We start from the raw sequence: 11,450 nt of genomic DNA, 5'->3' as shown, positions 1-11,450 counted from the left end.
TTCCTGCTGGTTCTTAATGTTTTGTAAAAAATTAATTTGCCATGTACAAACCAAGTATTCTTTTAAAATGTCCAGAAGATCACAGTTGTTAATACCAGGAAGGATGTCAGAAGTAAATTGCCTGTCTTACACATCTTTAAAGGTTGAGGGCACAGACTGACTCATTGAACTAAGTTATCCTGCGAAGTGTAAGTCATGCCTTTAAAACAAAAGCATATAAACAACTCTTCCAGTTTAAGTCCTCTTCTAAATCCTCTCTTAGATGAAGAGAGGAAAAAAGTCCTCTTGAAATTCAGAACTGCAGAAAAGGGGAATAAAGGATATTTTTGCTGTTGTATGAATTTTCAGTGCTTCTTTTTCCTATAGTCTTAGCATCAAACTTCATTTTAAAGCAAGATTTCTTTTTGTCAGTTACAAGCATGTGAGTATTTATTAAGCATGAGTACTTAACAATATATCTTGTTATTTATCTTCTTTATCCTTTCCTATTTGCTGACTCTTCAGTTGACCAGCCTGAAGAATTAGGAGCTAGTGTTTCTGTGACTTTTGAAGAGGTGGAGAGGCTACTCTACAAACCCGAAGAAGGGGAGTGGGGGATGAAATCTCGTGATGAAGCATGTGAACGGATTATCAGTGGTATTGATCAGCTTCTGACTCTTGGTAAGCATGTAATCTAAGCCTAAGATAGTTTTCTCCTAACATTACATTTATAAAAGGTTCCTGGGATATCTGTGGCTTCCTTTTAGAGTACTTTATCATAGAGTATCTTTAATGTTCATACATTTTTATGTGCAATTCCTTGTGTTTGCACTGAGATTTTTGTACTTTTATAGATTATTTGTTTTATTGTGAATATAACAACTGAACACCACCTGGATTAACTGTCATATGCATATGAGCCTTCAAATAGTAAATTAATCTTGCTGTTTCTTAACAGACATTTCAGCAGCTTTTGCTGGTCCAGTTGACCTGTGTACATATCCCAAGTACTGTACTGTGATTGCTTATCCAACAGACCTCAACACTATTCGGACAAGACTGGCTAACCGATTTTACAGGTTAGTACTAGCAGTAGAAGTAAGGAATAATGTGGCCTTGAGTTTGTCCATCCTGAGAACTAAACTTTCTTTTAGTAAGAAGAGCAATTCTTCTTTCTACAAACATTCTGACAAATAGTCCAGTACCTGAATTCAGCATTACTACTGTTTTGTAGCAGGGCTCTGATGCTTGATAACTGCATCATAATATTAATTTGCATTTAGTTTCTTAGTTCTGAAGGAAATTTACTTCAGCCTATACTTGGTACTGTTTTCAGAGTTACAATTAACATTTACTTTCTTTGAGAATTTTGTTATTTGAAATGAGTAAATATTAAAAAATCATTGAAGTTACTTCAGGGCTGAAGACTACGGAAGATTCTGAAGTGCTGTAGTTCACTTACTTGGAACTTGAAGAGGGTTAAAGTCCTAAGTGCTTATCACTTTCAGAAATGGGCTTAAAACACAGCAGTGAAATGTCAGATAGTTTACCACTGATATCTTTAATGATAAAAACTTGTTGTAGTGAAAGAGGGAAGAAACTGAAGTACAGTGATGATAGAGTTCTGAACTGCTAGGTATCCATAGCTCTAGAAGAATCTTAAGGGTGTTCTTTATCTCGACTTGGATTTAGTGTATGTGTGTAAATACAGTGAAGAGGCATTACTAATAGTTTTCCTTGTAAATAAGACTGAAATAATATCTTGGGAAGTAGTTTGAAATTCTGTAGGTGAAGAGCTGCAAACTTGAGGTATCTCTACTTAAGAACTATAAGGAATTGGAAAAATTAATTAAAAATGAAATTACATAGTTCTGCTAGCTCATTTCTGTCAAGTTACAATTTTAATTTGAAGCAGTTTCTGCAAATCTGTCATCTTATAGAGAGCACTTGTTGACTGGTTAGTTAGCCTCAAAGCAAGGTATTTGAGGAAAAACAGAAAACACCGTATCTTGGATGTCTTTAAAATGTCATTAGACTAAGCTTCTTGTCACACTCTTTTTTAATTGCTTGTGCCTACTGTTTATTAGTTAAAAAGATACTACAGAACTTGTGTTCCATTTGACAGGGCTTTGTGACAAGCAACTTCTAATGATTCCAAAATAAATGTTACAATTTACAGTGGTGGTTCAATAGTACTCTTTTTCCCCTCTCCTTTTTTGAATCAGGTCAAGTGTAAGCTTTTTTAAAAATACATGTGGTTGTAAAGAGTCCAGGGAATCCACAATCCTCAGTATTATTTCAGTGATATTTTATAATTCAGTGGTAACAAATGCTAGTGCTTACTTGGCTAGTTGTATGTTAAGAATGAAACGGAGTTGTACTAGAATTGCACAGCCTTTCTGAAGATTAAGTACCAATTATGAGTTGGAAAGTGAATGAGCAAAGGTAAGTGTTGGTTTTGCTTCCTTGAGTGGGTGTCTGTGTGTATATACATACATATACACACACATTTCACTTCTGCATGTGAATGAAAGATTTGAGACTGGTCTAATGAAACTTAAAGGACAGGATGTCTCTTTTAATCTAACATGGACAGAAAATCACTGAGATGCAATTTTTGCATTTTTTAAGCTTTTTCAGCTTAGCATTAAAAGAGCAATATTTTCTAATTTTTAGGAGAATCTCTGCATTGGTTTGGGAAGTAAGATACCTTGAAAGCAATGCTAGGACCTTCAATGAACCTGGGAGTGCTATTGCTAGAGCTGCAAAAAAGATCACTACCCAGCTCTTGAAGTTTATCAAGTAAGTGGAATTTTAATCTAAATAGTGCTTTAATGACCATACTCTCAAGCAGTGGGAGAGTATAAGCATCTTAATATCCCTTTGTTGTGAACCCTGCTTCTTCTGATTTCTGACAATATTTCAGGATACGCCGGACAGTTGTGTGTTTCTTTTTTAGTATCATCTTAATCAAGGAAATACTTAAATGTAATGTTTAACTTTTTTCCCTTATTAGCATTGATTGGTTTTTATAGTATCAAAATGTCATTTGATGTAACTCAACTTATAAAGTAAATTCTGTGCTGTGTAGCACGTGTGTAGGAGTTCCTGTTGCAGCTTGTCTGACTTAGTTCACTTGAGAGGTTTATTTTGGAAACAAGTTAGTACAGGCAGTCTTCCAGCTGGTAGAACAGGTGTGAGGGCTCTTTTCAAATTCCTAATGCTAATTTCACCCTTTTCTCCTCGCTTCTTCTGAAATGTACAGTAGAGCAGTTTTTCAGATGTAACATTACTTCATTAATACTATAATCACCTTGTGATTTTTGTATTTCATTTAATTCTTAGTTACTGTCTTGCAGTTCATGTGTAGCTCTTGGTTATGGCTAGGTTTAATCTAGGAAATGATAGCTATGTTTTTGCTACTCCAGTAACAGATTTAATTGTATTACAGTGATCAGGACTGTACAAACATTTTTGAATTATGTAGCACAACTGATGATGAACAAGATGGTCTTGATGCTGATATGGTAAGCTTTTTTTTGTAGATACTTTCAATAATGTGTGGTGGTAAGGAAACACCACCAGCCTTCAAGTATTTATTTTGTAAAATTGCTCAATTTTATATATATATGTATTATACATTTACATAGCTAATATAGACATGAAATGATGTGAGGAGGTGCTTTATTAAAATAATTTTGAGTTGTTAGTATTTGTGAAGAAATATAACAAATAGGCATGTTGTACTTACTATCAGTGTGTACCATCAACTAGAAAAATTCTTCCATATTTTGTGAGTGGCACTGTATTTCTGAACCATGTTAACGTGCAGTAATATAAATATTTCAAGAGTAGATGAATAGCTATCTTTCACTGTCTTTTAATTATATATGTTTTGATTGTATGGTTATTTCTAAGGTCAGAATTGTCGTAAGTGCTAGAAGCTAACAAGTGTTTATTGCACTGTTGCTTTGGCTCTCTATTTTTCTGTGTACCATAATATGAATCACACATTAGATTTGCATGCCTCCTTAAGAATTTAATAAAGTGTATTTATCTTAAATCTGATAGAGGTAAACATGCACTGCTACGTGCAGTGCTGTATGTTTAATGATAGCTTGCCCAAAACTGCCCAAATTTACACCTTTTTCACATTTTTATTTCTAATTTGGCATAAAGATGCAAAGTAGCTGCTCTCCCTTGCAGGTTAATACACAGGGAAGAAATTACATTGAGTCATTTTAGTTCTTTGTCTCACTACTTCAGCATCACCTTAGTACTTCCACATTGTTACTAAAAGCAATTTGATCACAAGATGTCTATTCTTAGGACAAGCAAAAATCAGGAAGCTTTATAATGTGTAATATCAGTGAATTGAATTAGTAATATAGTCTGAGGTTCAAGGCTGATGGACATCCTCGTATTGCAGTTTCTGGTGGTAATCTTCCCTTTGTGTTAAAGACAAGCGGGAGTTGGGAATCTTTAGTGGTGTTCTGGGATCTTGCTTTCCAAGTCTCAAATGCTGTGTTGTTTTTTAATATGCTCATCTTCTGTATTTTGGAGATAATAAAAATCTATTTTTACTACAGCATCAGCTATAATGACACTTTGAGTACTCGTTACCTGTTTTTTCTTACGTTATTTTAGAAAGGATTGATTTTATTTATTTATTTTTGTTCAGGATGATGAAAAATGTCTTCCGAGAACATCATATAGAAGAAGGAGAGTGAGTTGGCTAATCTTTAATGTACATATGCAAATCAGTTATGGTAGAAAAAAAATAGTTAACAGACTATATTGAAATTCAGTGATGCTGAGTGATGTTGGTTTTTTGTTGGTTGTTTTTTTTTAACAATCATAAACCAGGATTTTTCGATTGGTATTAAGGAAGTAAAAGCTTTGCTTAAATAGGTCTTTGCTGTTTTAGTGCTTCTGTATCCATTCTGTATAGTTGTGTGGGAAAATCTTCAGACTTTAAAACCAGTGCTATTCAGTGTGACAGTTTTCAGTAATCTCTATGATACTGAAATAAAAGCATTATTCAACTGAGGTGATTGGAAAATAATATTTTGAGTGATGAATATTATTAAAATATTTTGAAAGTAATTTGATATCAGAAATTATATTCTTGTGTGTCTTCTTTTGTATTTTAAAAAACCCTGAGATATAGTAAAAGAATATTGTATCATTTGTCAGCAGTTATTAATAAGTTAGGAAAAATTCTGTTGGTAGCATAGTACCCTTTTTATTATTAAAAAATATGTTTGGAAGTGCATTTTTCTGCTATAGAAATAATTCTAGACGAGGTTATCAGGTTTAGATTTCTAGCTGTATTTCAGTAATGCTTTTTTCCAACTTTTTTGTTTTCAAGGGGCGGGGCATAAAAAAAGGCAAAAGTATGAAAACTGGCTATGACGAAAACTCGTGGAAGAAGCAGTGTATGGAACTGGTGAATTTAATTTTCCAGTGTGAAGATTCTGAGCCTTTTAGGCAGCCAGTTGATTTGGATCAATATCCTGTAAGTTGTTCTTAACCTTGTATGATACAATTTTTTAAATTTTTTTTTTTTAGTCTTTGGTATCATAAGATCTCCATATTGCTGTTGGATCCATTTATTCTCTTTATGGCTTTAGTCCCAAACCACTGAAAGTAATATGCTTTGCTATGTGCTTAGAACTGAGAGCTCTACTGCATCAAGATCATCCATGGAAATACTGACACACAACACAAAGCTAATGTTGAGCAATGGTGGTGTCTACAAATATCCTGACACCTTAAATACAGTTTGAGACCACTCATTATCTTTTTTTGCTTGCTTTCTTGCTGTCCCTTATAGAGAAATAATTTTAAATAAATCTGTGAATCTCTGTGTTCTTAATTAAAACCAGATTCTTGAGAGACAGTCTATAAAACCTGTTTACTGAGTCTGAGCTATAAACCTTATTTGTTTCTTCCCTTTCTCTTAGCTGTTAATGTTATTCTTGCTGACTCTTTGGTTTCTTTTATCTAAAAATTCAACAAATTTTCAAGGAAAAAAAAATCCTATTAAGCATGCAAACAGTTTTCTTATAGGCTTCACATCTTGAGTTCAGGTCTCACTTCAGATTTTAAAAGCATCTTGAGTTTCCATGGAACTCATTAACAGGAGGGAAAGATAGAGTTGTGTTGATGTAGTGTTTGTTTTGTGTTTTTTTTTAAACTAGGTTGGTTTGTTTCTCATAGTAAAATTAATTAGGCAAAAGATTACAGGATTTACAATCTCATTTTGATTAACAATAAAAACATTGACTTGCATTTTATTGTTACTGGGTATGTTTTATGGAGGAAACTCAGGAGAATTGAGATGGAAATATGTGTGTGCAAGCACGTGACATTCTATCAACTCAGTAATCCTTCAGAAACTGAAGAAGACCTTGAAAATATCCAACAGTTTGTATGGGGTAATGTAGTGGAGACTAACTAGTCTCAACAAAGTATTGCTGTGTGTATTGTGGGTAGGTGCTTCTGTTTTCAGCTGATGGTTAAAATAGTCTGGTCATTTTAGCTACCCTTAAATTACAGAAACAAAATTCAAAAGTATTGTATTTTCTCGTATACCACCTTGAATCTTTTTTTCCCTGTGTTTTATCTAGGACTACAGGCATATTATAGACACTCCAATGGACTTTGGTACTGTGAAGGAAACTCTAGAAGCTGGAAATTATGACACTCCAATGGAGCTGTGCAAAGATATAAGACTAATATTTAGTAATGCAAAGTCTTATACTCCAAACAAGAAGTCAAAGGTAGCTGTTAATATTGGGGAGTTTATGCTTGCTTTAATGAAATGAGGTGTTATTTTGGAATTAGTTTGTTTATCCATATTTATGATAAAGCTGCTGGTTAGAGCTGGGGAGAAGTATGACAAAAATAATATTGTCATTTCTTGTTTATTTAGTGTTACATAGGATTGCATGCTGTGTTTTTTTTATTCCTTTTCTGTGCAATTTTTAATTTAATAAATGTTAACTCTTAAATGAAAGGTTCTGTTTTTAATATAACCCCCTTCATTACCTAGATTTATAGTATGACCTTGAGATTGTCAGCCCTATTTGAAGAGAAAATAAGAAGAATTGTTTCAGATTTCAAAAATGGTCAGAAACAGAATGAAAAACTGCGAAGAAATCAAAGGTATACTAGAAGATTTCATAATCAAAGCTCAGTGCAGCATCCTACCAAAATGCTCAGGTAACCAAACTATGCAGATGAATAAATATCTCACAGCTGACTAATACGCATATTGACTGTCATATTTACTCTATTAAGAAGAGAACAATTGGTTTATTAAATGGTTATCTAACTCCAGTAAGACTTACTATAATTACTTTCCTTGCAGTAGGAAAGACACGCAAAAAACCTGCGTTCTTTGTAGTATTAAACTGGCTGTGAAACAGCAAAGGGACAGAAGAGTAGAAAGATTGGGGTTTTGCTTCTGTATTTTTAAATATTTCAGTCAGGAAATCAATATTTAATATTTAATCTGACTGAAATAATGAGGAATTAAATTAAGATTTACTTAATGTACATATGATACCAGCCTGTAGAAGAGAATGCTCCAAGGAGACCTCATAGCAGCCTTCCAGTACCTGAAAGGGCTACAGGAAAGCTGGGGAGGGGCTTTTTACAGGGCTGTGTAGTTATAGGGTTAGGGGTAATGGCTTTAAACTAGAAGAGGGTAGATTTAGGTTAGACATTAGGAAGAAATTTTTTTGTGTGGTGGTGATGAAACACTGGAACAGGTTGCCCAAGGAAGTTTTGGATGCCCCACCCCTGGAAGTGTTCAAGGCCATGCTGGATGGGGCTCTGAGCAATCTGATCTAGTGAGAGATGTCCCTGCCCATGCAGTGGGGCTGGAACTGGATGATCTTTGGGTTGAAAGGGACCTTAAGCCATTCTGATATTACAAAGGTTACGAAGCTGCATATATTGCATGTTTTATGACATTCAGAAGAAAGTCAGTCCTATGGAATTTATAGAAGTTCTCACTTACTGTAGTACTCTGTTGGTAGCTAGATACACCTTTTCTCTTTTTAAGTAAAACAAGCTTTTGAGAAAACTGCTGGTTGACATGATTAGCTCGTGTATTCTTAATTTGCATATGGGATGAAGTGAGACAAAATATAAAAGCTAAACATGATAAATTGTTGCAACTGATCTTACACCTTTCTGCTACTGTTCAGCCTTTCTTCTCTGGCAATGAAAGGAGAGGAATCAACAGTTTTAAGAAAAAATAAATCTAAGAATACATTTCTTCACCATGTTTGAATTTCTTCTCTTAAAATTTCTACATTTTCAAATTCTTTATACATACATGTTGAATTATGCTGCAGGAATACCTGGCAATGAGTTTTAAACTTCTCTGGGAGTGTTCCTTGGGTTTCTTGTTTCTTCTCAGAGAAATAGAGAAACACACATCAAGATAGGCAACATTTTTTCCTTTGAAACTACACTTCTGCTTGTATCTGTAAAATTGTACATAACTTGTTTACACGTCAGCGATGCTCAGCAGGACTGAAGTTGGGGACTATTTGGGGGATTGGTTACATAGCAAAAAGAACCTACATCTTGTGTGCCTAGATGAATTTCTGAAAAACTGACTGTAAAGAAGTAACTGACAAAATTGTTTTAAATGTGAAAAAAGTTACTTACCAGGATTGCATGTAGCACTCTAGTATATATAGTAAGAAAGCATCAAATCAGTGAGTTTCTCTGCAAACATGCATTTTATTTTAGACAGTTAACTTTAAAGATAAAATATATTGTGGTTTTGGAACTCAGTTTATTATGGAATAATATTAGCATGCATAGCACTTACTTTGAGGCTTATGTGCAATTAACAAGAGACTGGGAATTCAACAGAAATTAAAGGCTTCTGTTGCAATTTCCTGGTAAGCAATAAAAGGAGAATGTCTAGAAGGCATTCCGTATGTAATTCTTTGTTTTTTAGAGCAAACAAAGAATGTATCCTCTTGTGTAACTTCACTAGGAGATTAGACTATTAATGAAAGTACTTATTTCTTACCCTTGTTGAAGTTAAAATTGCCGCACACTGTGTTAGCTCACAAATCTAACACCCCTTCCATAAATCTAAAATTGTATGTCATACAGCTAGTTAAGCTTACAGAGAGAAGGTTTATTAAAATACATAATTGCCATTATTTCTCATTGTTTTACAACCTGTGTTGCTTTTACTTCTTTCCCCTGTCACTAGAAATTTGAAGCAGAAACCATTGAAGTCTCAGCCAAAAATTGAATCTGAGCATGAAGATTCTTTTACTCAACCTACCTCAAGCAGAGCCGCCTGTGTTGCAAGCCATAAAATGAATTCTAGCAATTACAACCATAGTTCCTCTGGTGAATCCTCAGATTCTGCATGTCTGGCATCCTTTGAAAAGAATGGAAAAGCTAGATCCACAACACTAACAAATTGTTCTGCATTATCATCAGGTCAGAAATGGAATCTCTTTCAGATCAGGGTTTTCATCTTGGTCTTTTGTATTATTTGTTCCTTTTCCATTATAGTTGCCATAATGTGCAATTGCATTCTAAATTGTTGAATGAGGTTTATGTCTTTAATGACAACATTTTTAAACAAGATTTTTATGCACTTTGGCTTTTGTATAATACAGAATTTTGTGTATTTTAATGAATTTTGGACACTTCCTACAGTACTGAATGTTATAAAAATATCTGTGTACTAAACATAGAAATTTCTGCTTTAAAATCCCATAGAATGCAGTAAGTTTCTTTCCTATCACTGAACACTATCAATACAGAGTGGTGTATTTTGTAGGGCTGTCAATTCATACATGCAAGACATTAAGATATGGTAGTGTATTGGACAGTAATATCATGAGGATATTTAAAAATTTCCTTGATCAGCAAAATGTAGCTCTCAAGAATTGACAATTTTTAATTTATTTTTTAGCAGAAAGTGAAATAGAAGGTTCTTTGGTTTCTTCATCTACTTCATCCTCTACTAGTAGCTCAGAAGACAGTAAAGAAAGCTCTGTGCCTCTTTTGTCACCTACACTGCACAATGGTGTGTGTAGAAGAAAGAGCAGCAATCAAAGGATAACTAGAAATCGAGCTGCTCAGAGAAAACAAATAGGTATGTTTTGAGTAGCTTTCTTGTGAATAGCAAATAACACACGTGTGTGTATATATACAAGGAAATGTAATTAATATGTATTTTAAATTGTTGTATATGTAAGAGACTTTTTGATTTTGTGCTAGTTCTGCAGCTCTGAAAGTACTTACATTCAACTTTTAAAAACTTTTTTTTCAGTGCTTAGGGCAGGAGGGCAGAAACCGAGACTAGTGAGAGGGAAGTATGTAATATATTGATAAGAGTAAAAGCAACGATTTGTAATGAAGTTCTAATTGTCACAAAACTAGAACGAACCCAAAATTTATGACATAGCTAAATAATTTCTCTTGACTGACAACAAACGTCAGTGTCATGTCTGTGGGTTAAACTGTTCCAGATTTGACAAGACTCACCAAGGTGGTGTTTTACTATTTAAGATGTTAATTTGTCCTTTTCTTTACAGGAACACTTCCTCAGGAGAATGGGTATACAAGAAAAACTGTCAGGAAAAAGTTATATAGAAGTGACTCTGAAAATACTTTAGTGGTAACATCTGAGTCACTCAGTAAGAGTGCTCGTAGACACAGAAAAACTCCACGCAGAAGTGCTGCTGTGGCTGCTAATAAGTTAAGGCTAATGAGTGATGTGGAGGAAGAGGTTTCAAGCTCAGAAAGTATTGGCATTGGATGCAAGAATAGAAAACTGCCTCACCGAAATGCCTCAGCTGCAGCCAGGCGAATGTTTCTGGAGGGGTCTGAGGATGATGTAGGCTTGAAGTCTGAAAGTGAAAAAGAAATACAAGAGCAGCTTACCAAGAGGAAAATTCTTTCTCAACCTGGTTCATCTGCCACACGAAGAAAATTTGTTAGTGAATCTGAAAATGGAACTTCAGATTCTGAGACAGACACCCAGATGAAGCAAAAAGACTTGCAAAGCAATGGTCATAAGCAGTTGTGTGTGATGGTCCACTCTGTCTCTCCCAAAATGAAAAGTCCCATCCTAGACTTTTCAGAGGAGGATTCCAAAAGCCATAATTCAGAGGATGGGAGCAGTCAAAAAATTTCTGACCAGTCAACATCTGTACATAATAAGCCTGCAGTGAGCAACTCTGAGAATGAAATGGATTCTGAATTGGACAGATGGAATGGCAGAAAAGCAACTGGTCTGCAGCTTGCTGCTCCTTTAAAAAAAGCTAAAGTCTTGAGTGATTTAGAGGACACAGCAGAATCTGAAACAGGAGATAAAGAGGGTGGGAGAACTTTTTTCTCAGAGAGCTTGGTGCCAACTAGAATTGCAAGGAGTTCAAAATCTGGACCTCGTGCTAGTGTCAATGACTCTTCCG

General features: G+C 34.6%; 1 protein-coding gene across 1 annotated transcript in view; it reads left to right on the top strand.

Annotated features, from left to right (window-relative positions):
* The window catches only part of BRWD1 (bromodomain and WD repeat domain containing 1), a 49,440-nt gene that overhangs the window by 30,881 nt on the left and 7,109 nt on the right, over positions 1-11,450 (top strand). Inside the window, exons 24-34 of the mRNA XM_010000426.1 lie at positions 505-660; positions 938-1,058; positions 2,656-2,781; positions 3,431-3,506; positions 4,661-4,705; positions 5,351-5,497; positions 6,612-6,764; positions 7,037-7,206; positions 9,230-9,465; positions 9,950-10,129; positions 10,572-11,444. Coding sequence (XP_009998728.1) covers positions 505-660; positions 938-1,058; positions 2,656-2,781; positions 3,431-3,506; positions 4,661-4,705; positions 5,351-5,497; positions 6,612-6,764; positions 7,037-7,206; positions 9,230-9,465; positions 9,950-10,129; positions 10,572-11,444 — 2,283 coding nt within the window. The remainder of the gene's footprint in view (positions 1-504; positions 661-937; positions 1,059-2,655; positions 2,782-3,430; positions 3,507-4,660; positions 4,706-5,350; positions 5,498-6,611; positions 6,765-7,036; positions 7,207-9,229; positions 9,466-9,949; positions 10,130-10,571; positions 11,445-11,450) is intronic.

The sequence above is a fragment of the Chaetura pelagica genome, unplaced genomic scaffold, assembly GCF_000747805.2.
Source record: "Chaetura pelagica isolate M959 unplaced genomic scaffold, ChaPel_1.0 scaffold244, whole genome shotgun sequence".
Lineage (NCBI taxonomy): Eukaryota > Metazoa > Chordata > Aves > Apodiformes > Apodidae > Chaetura > Chaetura pelagica.
This window is presented reverse-complemented; position numbering and strand designations above follow the sequence as displayed.